We start from the raw sequence: 14,937 nt of genomic DNA on the forward strand, positions 1-14,937 counted from the left end.
ACTTTGGTTGTGAGATCTTGCACAATGACATGACATGCGGCAAAATTTCAATGAAGGAAAATACCGCAAACATTTGTAAGTCATGATCCCATCGCTCAGGAGATTGTGAACCTAAAACTGGCAGAGAAGATTGCCCATACCGTTGACTAAATGAGATTCATGTTGGAGTCTCAGCATTGGGGTTGCTTCCTCATGGATATTTCCCTGAGGGCCTCTCTCCAACATCAAAGTAGATGCTCCGTGTGTCTGCTCCCTCAGAACCCTGCATTTCCCAGCATAACATCTGTCACATAATAATGTGCTCCTTCATGCTCCAGCTTAGTTCCTCCTCCTTCTCCTCCCCCTCCCCCATCTCTCTCTTTTTCTTTTTCTTTTTTTTTTTTTTTTTTTTTTTGTCTTTTTCCAGAATGGATTTCTAAATTAAGCTCCCTGGAGGAATTATGCATCTTGTTAACCAGTACATCTCCATAAATACAATGAATGGCAGAGAACAGATGCTCAATGAATAAATGCCATTAATTTTTGGATACATAAATGCATAAGCAGAGTTTCGAAACTGAGAAAGAGAACTTCTTTTCTAGGGAAACTGTTTCTCTTCACACCCGGGAAGACCAAGAGGATTCCCTTATGATGGCATTTATCAAAGGGTGTTCCTCATCAGTATCCTAGCTCTGCTTCACTCAAATTCAGGCCCTCTGGGCCTCCAGCCTCCTATGCCACAGGTTACCATGACCTGGAAGTGCTTACTGAGAGTTACTCTTCACAGTCCTGAGGCATGGAAAACCTTGTATATAGTCCACCACCCCTCCTTCCTGAACGGCCTGAACAGAAACCTTGCTGAGTCTGTTTAATAAACTAAATTCTCTCGGGGTGCCTGGGTGGCTCAGTTGGTTAAGTGTCCAACTTTGGTTCAGGTCATGATCTCATGGTCGTGGGTTCGAGCCTGTGTTGGGCTCTGCGCTGACAGCTCAGAGCCTGGAGCCTACTTCAGTTTCTGTGTCTCCCTCTCTCTGCCCCTCCCCCATTTGCGGGAGCGCTTTCGCTTTCTCTCTCTCTCTCTCTCTCTCTCTCTCTCTCTCCCTCTCAAAAAGAAACATTAAAGGGTTGCCTGGGTGGCTCAGTCGGTTGAGCTTCCAACTTCAGGCCAGGTCATGATCTTGTGGTTCACGAGATCAAGCCCTACGGGTGGATTCTGTGCTGAACTTGTTATGGATTCTGCGTCTCCCTCTCTCCCATCTCTCTCTGCCCCTCCCCAGCTCACACTCTGTCTCTCTCTCTTTCTCAAAAATAAATAAAAACATTAAAAAAATAAAATAAATATTAAAAAAATTATAAACTCAATTTTCTCTTTCTTTCCATGGACTTAAGAGTCTAGAGTTTCCCATATTCTTGCCTCTGCACAAGGTAATTTTTCCTGCCCTTATATTACAGTGTCCCCCACCTCTTCACTTTTTTTTTCTTTAGTTTATACCATTCCTTTGGATGGTACACACATGGTTGATATCTGTCAGACTGGTTTCTGATTAATTTTTTTTTTTTCTGTTTGCTTGGCCAAAATGGGAGAGATGGTGATAGCAGCAGACCAGACAAAGACCTCAGATATGATGGCACTTGAAAAAGTTAACATTAAAAACAGTTGGGGGAGAACCTGGGTAACTTAGTCAGTTAACCGTCTGACTCTTGATTTTGGCTCAGGTCATGATCTCACGGTTCGTGAGATCGAGCCCCATGTCAGGCTCTGAGCTAACAGTACAGAACCTACTTGAAATTCGCTCCCTCTCTCTCTGCCCCTCCTCCCAAAATAAATAAACAAGCACTTGAAAAAATGTTAAAAAATAAAAATAGGTAAATTTGGGTTATTTAATAAGCAGTGCTAGCCAAATTTGTTATCCATGTGGAAGATACAATTTGATCTTTACCTTATAGTACACATAAAAAATGTATCCAATTAAAAATATAAATATTAAAAGGAAAATTTGAAGTTTTTTTTTTTAATTTTTTTTCAACGTTTATTTATTTTTGGGACAGAGAGAGACAGAGCATGAACGGGGGAGGGGCAGAGAGAGAGGGAGACACAGAATTGGAAACAGGCTCCAGGCTCTGAGCCATCAGCCCAGAGCCCGAGGCGGGGCTCGAACTCCCAGACCGCGAGATCGTGACCTGGCTGAAGTCGGACGCTTAACCGACTGCGCCACCCAGACGCCCCAATTTGAAGCTTTTTAAAAGAAAATACAAGAGAATAGATAAGTAGATACACATATATAGATAGACAAACAATGAAAGTACAGTAAAACAGAATATACCAGAAACAAAGAGACAACACAAACCAAACTAGGAGATTCATCCGCAATGTATATCTATATGAGCAACTGATGCTTAAGGTTCAGAATATATAAAGAATCTCTATAAATTAGCAAAAATTTTAAAAGACAGAGAATCCAACAAGAAATTAAGCAAAGATATGAATCGGCAATGCATATACACAAAAAATGAATATGACAGGGGCGCCTGGGTAGTTCAGTCTATTTAGCGTCTGATGTCAGCTCAGATCATGATCTCATGCTTCTGGAGTTCAAGCCCCACATCAGGCTTTCTGCTGTCATTGCAGAGCCTTGAGCCTGCTTCCGGTCCTGAATCCCTCTCTCTCTGCCCCTTCCTCACTTGTGCTTTCTCTCTCTCAAAAATAAATAAACATTAAAAAAAACAAATATGCCAATAAACATCTGAAAACATGTTCATCTTCATAAGAAATTTGAAAAATAAAATAAATAACAAAAAACACCATATTTTATCAATAAAGTTAGCAAAATTGGGAAAAAAAACCTTGATAATACCAAATGTATATCCTGTATATATCTGTACACAGGAAAAGCATTAAAAACTATGCTGAGATTGATAAATAGGAAATGCTAGAAAACAGCTCCAGGAAAATAAAGAAGTAAATCAAGTAAGCTGTGTTACATGGAAGGTTTTAATTCGATCTAGAAAAAGAACGTGAGGCAAAGAAGCAAAATGTTAAGATTTGTTAAAACCAGGTATACATAGGGGAGCCTCGGTGGCTCAATGGGTTAAACTTCCAACTTCGGCTCAGGTCATGGTATCATGGTCCATGAGTTCCAGCCCCACGATGGGCTCTGAGCTGACAGCTCAGAACCTGGAGCCTGCTTCAGATTCGGTGTATCCTTCTCTCTCCGCTCCTCCCCCACTCACACTGTGTCTCTCTCTCTCAAAAATAAATAAACACTAAAAAAAAAACAGGTATGCATATAGATGTATATTTACTCAGGTGGTTATTATATCATTCTTTTTTAAAAAAAATATTTACTTATTTATTTTGAGGGAGAGAGAGCGAGAGACAGCACAAGCGGGGAAGGCACAGAGAGAGAGGGAGAGAGAGAAATTCCAAGCAGTCTCCACACTCAGCACAGAGCCTGATGTGAGGTGAGAACCCACAACCCTGAGATATGACCTGAGCCAAAAATCAAGAGTCAGATGCTTAACCAACTGAGCCACCCAGGCGCTATTATATCATTCTTTATATTTTATAATTAAAATATGTCCTATTTAAATACAAACAAAAGTACAAAATGAAATTTTAAAAAGAACCAAACTCTAAAACTGGATGTAAAAGCTCTTGTGTTTGTGTAGTGTTGTACGTGTGCATGTGTGTGTGTGTGAGTAGAGGGCCATTGGAATCCCAGTGGTTTGGGCGTGGGAGACTCTATGGAGCACTAGAGTCTTTCCAGTCCTAAAGTCAAGTGCTCCTTAAACATAGGTTCCATTCTGAGTTTTAACTGAAGTCTCCATGGGAGGCCACACTACTGAATGTTGGCTCTGACACTCAGAATGGGCTTCCCCATATGGAATGGAAACTTGTTTTCTGTGGATCCTGTTAGCAGAATGAGGTATAAAGAACATAGGATTTGGATTTGGACTAGACTTTGAGTCCCATTTTTGCCACTTATGAACAAACAGGCCACTAAGTATCTTTCTTTTTGCAATTAGGAAATAAATATAGATAATGACATTGTTGAAAACTTCTATCTTATAGGAACTTAAAACTCAAATTAACATATTTTAATATTGTTAATAAGCAAATATTAAGAGTTCATAATCAAGTTCTGTGCTGACAAGCACATGGGAAAGAAGGGATTTTCATACACTGGTGTGAGAGCATAAATTGATTTGTCTTTTACAGAAAGCAAGATGCCTTGAAAGACTTAAACGCATTCATACTCTGTGTCTCAGAAGCACCCCTTCTAGAAATCTATCCTACTGAAATAATTGTAAATGAAAATTTGCATTCCCTGAGGACAAGGACCTATTTTTTCTGTGTGGTCACAGAGCTATCTTTAGCACCTACACTGGTGCTCAATAAATATCTGTTGTATTAATAAATAAATGAATATTACACGTTAATTGTGTCATTGTTCATTTTGATAAAAAAAAAACCTCACAGCATCCCAAGTATCTAGGAAGAGGATGTTATATAAATTATAGTATATTCATTTGATAAAATATTAGTTGGCTATTAAAAAGTGTACATAAATACCGAGAGGACTATTTTCAACATAATATTAAATTTACGAAATTTAAAATATTTCTGTAAAAAGCAATTGCTGTGCAACAACTATTTATATCCATAGGAAAAAAGCTATGATATATGTCTTTTTTCTATGCATTTCTCCATCTTTTTATTACCCAAAGTTTCCAAAAAAAAAAAAAACCACCACATTTGAGTTTTATAACTGAAAAGAATGTCTTACAAAGAGTACAAGAGCATGTATGTGTGATTATGTTGATGATGGCAATGATGATAAAAGCTAACAATGTATTTTATTTATTTTTGACAAAGAGACAGAGTGTGAGCAGGGGAGGGGCAGACAGAGAGGGAGACACAGAATCCCTCAGGATTCCCTCAGCACAGAGCCTGACACAGGGCTCGAACCCATGAACTGTGAGATCGTGACCTGAGCCAAAGTCAGATGCTTAACCGACTGAGAAACCCAGGTGCCCCAGAAGCTAACAATTTTTATGCTCAGTGTTTTATTTAATTCTCACACCAAAGCTATGAAGTAGATGTTCTTGTGTTTGACATTTTAAAATGAGGAGTTTGAGGTTCCCAGAGGAAAGGAACATTCCTTAGTTAAATATCTCCTGCATCCTAGACCAAGACCCAATTACAACTCTGTATAATTTTCCTAGATGGTTATGCCAGACCTTCTCTGCAGATTGGGTCAGTCTATTTGGGACAAGGGCCTGTTTTGCTGAAGGAAGTTCAAGTAAAAAAAAAATTACTTAGTTCTTCCTTAACTTCTATGCTATAGATATGAACTTCTTTAGTACTAAGTTTATACATAGAATTTCTATACCTGTGTAGTGTCTATGTTTTCAGCTACCATGCCTTCCTCTTAGATAAAAAATGAGAACCAACCAACAAAACAAGACTCATCAAAGTTATATTCATGCTAATGACAATAAATTGCACAACCCATTTACCAGCACCAATTCTACGCTCCCATGTGCAAAAAATTTCTTTACAATCATGTCATTTAATATCCTAATGCCTTCTTAAGACTTTAGAGCTAGCATTCTATTTGTAAAATACACATTTTTCAGGTCATTGAAATTCACATAATTTTATAATATCTTGTTTTGTGACAATTCGGAGCCTTTGTATGTTTCCTTCCCTATCTGGAATGCTGGATCCAGTGAAAGAGTAAAGAATATCTGTTAAATACTTATATTTCCTGTGAATCTTTTTGGTTTGTTACTCTGTCATGAAGAGTTAGTCCTTTTCAAGTCCGCCTCCTACAAAACACAATCATTTTCTCAAAAGCAGACAGAGATTATGTATTATTGATTGTTGCATCTAAGTATATGTCCCAAAGATTTCAGTGTCTATATATTTGCTGAATGAATGAGCAGGAATAACTACCTAGCAGGAAAGAGAGTCTCAAAGGGAAGCTAGACTGGGAAAAAAAACCACAGAAGGGTCAACCAGTAAATTTTCTTGTAACAATAGCAGCTAGTGGGAGAAGAGAATGAAGAATCATCTGATCTGCCGAAATATCTCACGGTGGCACTTGCGAGTTGCTAAGTTTCCATGAAAGAAAAATGGTGTGCCCAACGACTAAGTTCTGGGAAGATACTGATCCCTCTTCAGTGTCTGCAGGTCTACAGCCATCTAAATAGTTTCCTCTGAGGGCCTAAGACCCAAAGGAGGACAGAGAGGCATATAAGTGCCATTGCAGCAGAGCATCCTGATTTAATCAGAAGAGGCTGGGACAGGAAATGAGAAGAACTACAGGGTTGGGGAAAGAAGCCACAGACAACAAGGGACCAGTAAGGTGTTGAAGGTGGATAGAGGCAGCCAACCCAGTGACCTTTCTAGTATCTCTTATCTAGCAAGTCTACAAGGAGAGTTATGGGATAGGGCAGCTTCCAGGATTATGGCCAGTCTGTGGTTAGAGCTACTGTTACATGATATTTCCCCCTTGATCTTTTGGGTTAGAAAGACAGACAAGAATTTGTTACTGGGGGTTGGTGTGCAAACACAGCAGCTTCTTGGGTAAAATGTGGAACTGGCCCTGGCACATGGAGGGCAGGGAGAGAATGAAGGAGGCAGGCCCCTCCAGATTGGTAGATGGCAGGTTTAATAAGCAAGGGAATTTATATACAAGGCATATGTTGGGAACCACAAGAAAAGTAGCTCTCTGCACCCATCACCAGAATCTTAACTGGGTTCGGTCATGTACACCATCCAGATGGGCTCAAAACACCTTACTCTTTTAAGGCTGTGTCCTTGGAGCAGCTTCTGAGAGTGGGGAAGGCAGGTGGAATGCACATTCCGAGGCTGGAGGTGAAGGGTCAGAAACCTTGGATTACCTGGGTCCATCTTGTAGGTCAACCTATAGTCATGGCCTCTTGGTGACCTCACCCAGCACTGGGCTTGGCTTTGGACTAGAGTGATACAGGATTATGGCAGGGATGGATCATAATCTCTACTCTATCCCAATGTATGTGGCTCACAACATAGTTTCCCTGGAAAGAAGGCAGGGAACATGTGAAAATTTTCCATCACAGAAAAAGACAAACATGGAGAAGGATTCAGTCACTTCACCCAAGTCATGTGGCTGGCTGTTCAAAAACTGCTTAAAGAGCTCAAAGTCCCAACCCTGAGCTTCTCAGTCCTTGCTACTATTGGATCGCTGATTGACCTTCCCTTAGAGCTTGCTGCAGAAATGAAGGGAAGAGCTATAGCTCTCATACGGTAGATACTTGTGGAGATCTTCCAATAAGAAGGCAGTGCTGGAAATGGCAGATAATAATCTACAGCCGTTGAGTGTATGGTTCTAACTGCACCACATTTAGTTTCTTGTAAATGGCTCTATAATCTACAAAGCAGGGAGAGTAACTGGCCTACTCTTTCAGGTGAGGAAACAGAGATTTAGCAAATAATTGGCACAACTACAGAGTTAATAAATGGGCGAGTTATGATTGGGATGTAGATCTGACTCCAGAGCTACTTCCTTCATCACCACACTGTACTGCCTAATGAACTATGTCTGGAGGGCCACAGGTGTCCATAGATTCTTCACTGCCCAGTGGGCTTGAGAGGGTAAGACTGAACAGAGAGCTGTGGGAGATTCCCGGGTGCCTTCCCATCCCTCCATTCCTCACATTTTTCCATGTCAGTGCCTCAGTGTCTGACCACATCCCCCATCTCCAGCCTCTCTGTTGCCTAGCCTCTCTCTCAAGTTGTCTCACAGGAGATTTTTTTCCTTCTCCTCAATTCCCCTCTTCTGTTCAACTCTGCCCCTACCCCTCTCTGTTCTCCCTCTCTTCCTCCCCCCTCCAATCCTCCCTCAGTCTCTAAGCTTCCTATCAGTTTAGCCCTTGGTTTTCCCCTTCACTGTCCCTCAGGCCCTGACCTCTCCCCAGTTCTCGGTCTGTGTCTGTCTGGCAGTCTCCCTCCTTTCAGCCTTCCAGAAACCTCTCTCTGACTTCAGCTTCACCATACTCCAGCTCATCTGTCCTCCCAGGTCTGCCTCACATGCCCTCATCTTGTGTTTCTCAGGTTCTTCCTCGAAGTCACACAAGCTCCTTTCTCCCTGACACCCAGCTGACCCTTTCCTGTCCTTCAACATCTTCCTCACCAGTGTTCACCACACCCTGTCCTTCTTCATCCATTTCCTCCTCTTCCAGCCTCCTCTGCTTCCTGAACCATGGGTCTCCCTCAGCATATTCTTATTAAGGCCACAATTTCACTGTCTCTCTTCCTTCCTCTAGTTGACCCTCATTATACTTTCCCCCGTTCCTCAGCTTCATCCTATCTGTCCCTCAGTATGTGTTGTGATCTATTCCTCAGTATCCCCTTTTATCACTTTGCCCCAATTACTCCCTCATTCTGTTTGACTGTCAGTAGTTCCCCAATCTTCCAAAGGCACATGGCACTTATGCCAAGGTCTAAAGCACTGTCATATTAAAGAGGAGATGGAGTTAATTTTTTCATAACAGGAGGAGATAAAGAGTAAAAACTGTAGGGGAAGAATAAAAGAAAATCAGTGCTTTGACAACAACAAATACATTTATTGTTTATTATATTCCAGACTTGGTGCTAAATTTTATATAAATCATGTGCAAATAAAAACACATCCATTATTTAATTAGGAAATATCATTATCATTACTTTACTGATAAGGATGCAGAAGCAAATATTGTATCAGGCACGGAGATCCGGGATAGCAGGGCTTGTCTTGTGAGCACTTCTCCAGGTATCCCTATTTTTGGTTTTTAATAAACTAATTTAAGCAAAGAACAAGCTTTGTCATTATTGCTTCTGTTTCAAGGTACACTTACTGACATGCATTTTTTGCAATACCTACTTGGGAAATACACTCTAATAAGTTGCCATGATTTATTAAAGTTGTGTCAGTTCTCCAGCTTGATTTCTGAGGAGAGGTACCTTTAAAAACACAGAGAAGAAGAAAGAAAGAAAGAAAGAAAGAAAGAAAGAGTGAAAGAAAGTAAGAGTGAAAGAAAGAAAGAAAGGGTGAAAGAAAGAAAAGGTGAAAGAAAGAAAGAGGGGTGCCTGGGTGGCTCAGTCGGTTAAGCATCTGACTTCAGCTGAGGTCATGATCTAATGGTTTGTGGGATCAAGCCCTGCATCGGTCTCTCTACTGTCAGCGTTGAGCCTGCTTTGAATCTTCTGTCCCCCTCTCTCTCTACTCCTCACCCACTCACACACACCTGCACACTGTCTCTCTGAAAAATAAACATTAAAACAAAGGAAGGGAGGAAGGAAGGAAGGAAGGAAGGAAGGAAGGAAGGAAGAGGAATGTCAGTGGACTCTGAATTTAGATTTGAAAATAAAGAAATTCCAGGAATTATAGTAAAGGAAGCAGCTTTAAAGAGGTAGACCATATAGGATGAATGAGCATGACTTCCCAGGGACATTAGATGCTTGAAGCATAAGGTACTAGAGAGCTAGTCCTGGGTTCTTTGAGAGAGGTTGGGTGTGGAGGGAAGTAGGATAACTTTTCTCTCGATCAAAGGGATATGTGCAGAGGATCTCATAATGGCAATAAGGAGATAAAATGGAGAGCAGACTGGATGAGGAAACTCTCTAAGGCATTCTCAATCTGCTTAGAAAAATTAGATATAATTTCTTCTACAGGAAAATCTCAAAGGGGTAAGGTCAGACACAGAAGACAACTTAGGAGTAACAGAATTTCGGAGTATCTCAGCATTCTATTAAGGTGGAGCTCTAAATTTTTCTAAGTTAAAAAAAACAAAAACCCTTATCTTTCACTAGTGGTGAAGAACAAAAGCAGAGAAAACCCTTGTCGAGGCTTACCGTCACTGAGGTAAGTAGAGGGATGAATGGGAAAAAGAGAAAGAAGGGAGGAAGCAGGAAAAGGACAAGCTGTTTGTGTGGGCATTGGTGAATTGAGAGGTCATTGAGTCCATGGCATGCAGAAGCCAGAGGTCACTGAGCCCACACCAGCAGGGGACTGGTGTCCAGTGATAGCAGAGGTGCTCATGGTAACGATCTAGTAACCTTCAAAGTACTACCGCCTTTTCCTAGAGCGAGTAGACTTATTGAGAATGAGGATATCCACCCTACCAAATGCCAACGTGAGCTTCTCTATGTTCCCGCTGACTGGCTTCCCAGGCCTGGAATGGGCTCACCACTGGATCTCACTACCCATTTTTGTAGGATACCTGGTGGCCCTCGTAGGTAATGCTACCATCTTGCATCTGGTACGAACTGAGCCTTCTCTCCACCAGCCCATGTACTACTTCTTGGCCATCCTGGCTGTGACAGCCTTGGGCCTGTGCATGTCCACGCTGCCCTCAGTGCTGGGTGTGCTGTGGTTTGATGCCCGGATGGTGGGACTGGTGCCCTGTGTTCTACAGCAACACTTTCTACACTCCTTGTCCTTCATGGAGTCAGTGGTGCTCTTTGCCATGGCTCTGGACTGCCCAGTGGTCATCCGATTCCCACCGCGCTATGCGTCAGTGCTCACAGGTTCTCGTGTGCCACTGGCCGGGGCTGTGCTGGGCGTGCGGAGTGCTGCCATCACTGTGGCACCCTCACTGCACCTACTGAAGTTTGACTACTGTCGCCCCGGGGCACTGTCCCATGCCTACTGCCTTCACCAGGACATGATCCTCCTGGCCTGCTCTGACACACGTTTCAACAGACTCTATGGGCTGTGCATCATCATGCTGGCCATGGGCTCTGATGTCCTCTTCATCCTGCTCTCCTACACTATCATTGTCCACACTGTGCTGGCCATCGCCTCTGCCGGGGAGAGGCTCAAGGCCCTCAACACCTGTGTCTCACACATCCTGGCCGTGCTCTGCTTCTATGTGCCTGTGCTAGGCCTGTCTGTTGTGCACAGGTTTGGGCACCACACCTCACCCTTGGTGCACATCTTCATGGGCACTGTCTCTGTTCTCTTCCCACCCCGATGAACCCTGTTCTATAGCATCAAGACCCAGCAGATCCGCAGGGCCATCCTCAAGGTGGTTTCACTGGGGAAGACACAGTGAGATGTTGGGAATGGACTAGAGCAACTCCAAATGAGGAATGAGTGAAACCTTCTTTTTAGAGCCTTCATACCACAAAACAAGTTCTGTTTACCTATCTTAGTTTGATTGTACATCATGAATTAACTCTAATGTTAAAATCAAATAAAGTTGATGCTTATTACTACTTATGTATACACATACAAATATATATCCACTACTTTCTTACATTAAAAAGAATGATTATATTTTTTACTCAAATGTTTGCATGTTTAGAGTGATTTTCATGTTTTCTCCTCTACTTATTTGGTAGAACTTTAATTGTACAATAATGTCATTGGTGATAAGTTACTCTGATGATTCGGGAAGTTGAATCATCACTTCACATTTTTTGGATTAACCTCAGAGTTGGCCACAATTCATCAAAATATAATATTTCTGCTATACACATTCACTGGGGATAACTTTATTTTTAGATCTAAGAGGAACTTTCCAATGTTGCTTTTTTGGTCCATATCATAGTCTGGGACAGAACTAAGTTGAGGAGAGGCATGAAAGCCTAATTTATAACCAGCATGAGAAAAATTGGGGTCGAGAGTGTGTCAGACCTGTAGGTAGTACAACGAACTGACAGAAGTATGTCCTTGAACCACTAACCTAACAAAAGAACTGCCAGATCTTAGTACAAGGTGCAAATTCCAAGGGCTGCTTAGGTCATACTTTGCCAGTTTCAGCATAAGGCAATTTCTCCTGTCCCTACAGGACACAGGAATGTCACTGACTAATAAGGATTAGGATATAAGACAATTATAAGAGTATTTTAGATGACTCTTTAAGCAAACATATACTGTCATACAAATACATAAGATTAGAGAGAAATGCAATACACTCATGCACATATACAGACATGAATCTACACTCAATTAATTGCACCTTTTTTCTCAGATCTGGAGGTTCTTTCCTTGGGTTAATGACTTAAAGACATACCTATGTCATATCACCACCTACGTGAATATACATTCAATTATATTTGTGGACACATGCTCATAGATTCATGTAAACTTGCAAACAAAATTCTCAAACAAGCAGCATGGTTACGCATACATCTACACACATATGCACACACAGGCATGTGTTCATATGCACACACAGGCATGTGTTCATATGCACACTTACATAAATTTACACACTCGCAAATGCACATAAAAGAATGCTCACATCCACACATGCATGCACCATCTTGTTCTATATTTTCTCAGAGTTTGACTTAAGGTTCCCCAGACAGCATCCCCTGGGATCCTCTGCTCTTGGCTTAATTACTTCTGTAGGCCCGGAGGCAGCACATTCTGAAGCTGGTTTACCTGTGTCCCCCAGGGGACTGACTGGCAAAACTGAGGAAGGAGAAGGCTAATTCTGAACTCATGATAAAGAAGAAGGCCAGTCAGCCCCTGTTTCCAGGTAGTGAGGTAGAGATCTGGCCTGAGACCTGCCACCTTGAAGGGCAGGTGAGTTTTTATAGGAGAGGAGCGGGGTTGGCCTGAAGTCCAGCCTGTGGGATCAGGAGAACGGGAAATCTGTTCAGGTGATCTGAACCCGGGGTTTTCTTTCTGAGATGCATCTCCTTTCCAGTACAGACTTTCTGTTCCCCTTTCCTCCTGCCATGATAGACCCCTGTCCTCCAAGCAGGATGCAGACTTTTATCCAGAAACCCTCACTATGGCAGAGAAACACTTGAGTCTGTTTTACTCAACTCCTCTCTGTTAATTCAGGAAATCTGGGACAGGGAAACCGCCATTTTGTCTCCAAATCCAATCTTTTTAAACTAGATATTTAATTCTCTTTTTAAATCTGTGTTGCTTAGGGCCATTTACCCTCCTCTCTTTCACTTTCCACACCAATGGTCCTTGTCCCCTCCATCCCATGCAGGCAGCCACATAACCTGTGGGGCCTGGTCCCTCTCAACCCTAGCTCCTTGATGACCTGTGGTTTTCACAGTCCTTCACCCTCTTCTGGCTGACTCATCCCCATGCCCAACCCATTTATCACCGGCTTCCTTGTGTGGCTTTTGTCCAGGCTTCCTCGCTCTCCTCTTTAACTGCAGTTTTGCCAGCAAGACTTGGCAAGTCACTTGAAATGCCAACTTCTCACTCTCTCAAGCTGTAAAATGTGTAAGAGTGGGTCACTTTGAGTATTCTCAGGATAAGACCTGCTTTAGCCTGTCCTCATATTTCCCACTCAACCCACACACCTCACTCATCAGCATGGACCTCAGACCTCCTATAATAACAGCTCTTCATCTACAATGAAGTAAAAGGATATTACATTATTTTTGTCTTCAGAGAGACTCTCATTCAACAGAAGAAGACAAAGTTCTTCCACCACTTCCTGCCCTAAGCTCCGAGCCTGGAATATATAACGATACATCAACATGCACCTTCTTTCCTGTTCCCTCCCTCCCTTTATCCCTTCCCTTTTATAAAGCCCTGGGAACATGCTCACAATACAGGCCCTAAGTGTTCCTTGGAAGACTAACAAACAACTAAACAGCAATATATGGGACTGAGTGCTAGAATAGGGAGAGGTGCTGTGCAGAAAGTGATTAACCACATGCCTGACATGAGGAAGACATCCCAGGACTGACATCTGAGCCAGATGTTATACAACAGTGGTGCAGGTTGTATTTGTTCTAAAATGTGATTTTTAGTTGTACTAAATGCTGAAGTGCTTAAGAAAGGAAAAACAAGCATGGAAAGTAAACAGTAACAGAAACAAAACAGAACAACAACAACAACAAAAGCACAGGAATGACCAGGAGGGAAAAGACATGTTAGGGTGTGTCAGGATTTACAGACCAGTCAAGTCAAGAAGCTAGGTCTCACTGGAGTTTTATCAGCACTAAGAAGCATGCCATTCAAAGAGGATGAACACACGGGATACGAAGACTTTTCCTTTCATCTTCAACAGTAGCTGGGCAGCAAAAATCACTGTTCCTCTTACTAATTCACACCGATGGATGATGTTCAGATGCCACTGGCTCCCTCTCCACCAGACCATTTTGAAGTGCCAGGGGGATCCCATGCATTTTAGAATCAGGTTCTTTCCCTTTTTTTTCTTGGTGTCTCCAAAATTAATACACTGGCCAACAGACAATGAAGACGACAAACCCAAAGTGTAGGCTGGACCTCAGACCACTCTCCCTTCCCACAGCCAGTACCACACACATGCATATTCTCTCTCAGGCTTCATGGGCTTCCTTTGAGGTGGTGGGTGATACTCTGTACTGGCAGTTCTACACAGGGGCTCACTTCTCAGGCAAACATTGTTTGTTTGTTTGTTTGTTTGTTTGAATTTTTTTAACATTTATTTATTTCTGAGAGATAGAGAGACACAGAGCATGAGCAGGGGAGGGGCAGAGCCGGGGGAGGGGGGGAGACACAGAATCCAAAGCAGGCTCCAGGGTCTGAGCTGTCAGCACAGAGGCCTACATGGAGCTTGAACTCATGAGCCTCGAGATCATGACCTGAGCCAAAGCCAGGTGCTTAACTCACTGAGCCACCCAAGCGCCCCTGTTTGTTTGTTTTTAATGCTCACAGGTACTTGTGGAAAGCAGCAGGCTTTTAAAATATGGGTGACATGCAGTGTCCCTGATGGATAAGGAAGAAGGAGTAAATGATGTCTCCGAGGCATTCCAGACACCTATAATGACTCAATGTAAAAAGGCTGGCATAAAGATACAAAGTTGATTTCTTCAATCTAGAAAATCTTAGGCAATTAAGAAATTGCTTAATTGCAAATAAAAAGAAAAGAAAAAGAATATTATCCATAAAGATGGAGAGAGAAAGGTCTGAGTGAAAAATGATTATATAAAAATTAAAAGCCTGACTTTCATTGACACGATTA

The 14,937-nt window shown here is 42.2% G+C and overlaps 1 protein-coding gene across 1 annotated transcript; it reads left to right on the forward strand.

The window, feature by feature from the left end:
• Positions 1–10,110: 10,110 nt before the first annotated feature.
• Positions 10,111–10,983, forward strand: LOC125176172 (olfactory receptor 51L1-like). The gene has a single exon (XM_047877157.1). The coding sequence runs from the start codon at positions 10,111–10,113 to the stop codon at positions 10,981–10,983; it is 873 nt and encodes a 290-aa protein (XP_047733113.1).
• The last annotated feature ends 3,954 nt before the right edge of the window (positions 10,984–14,937 follow it).

Source organism: Prionailurus viverrinus, chromosome D1 (assembly GCF_022837055.1).
Source record: "Prionailurus viverrinus isolate Anna chromosome D1, UM_Priviv_1.0, whole genome shotgun sequence".
NCBI classification, from domain to species: Eukaryota; Metazoa; Chordata; class Mammalia; order Carnivora; family Felidae; genus Prionailurus; species Prionailurus viverrinus.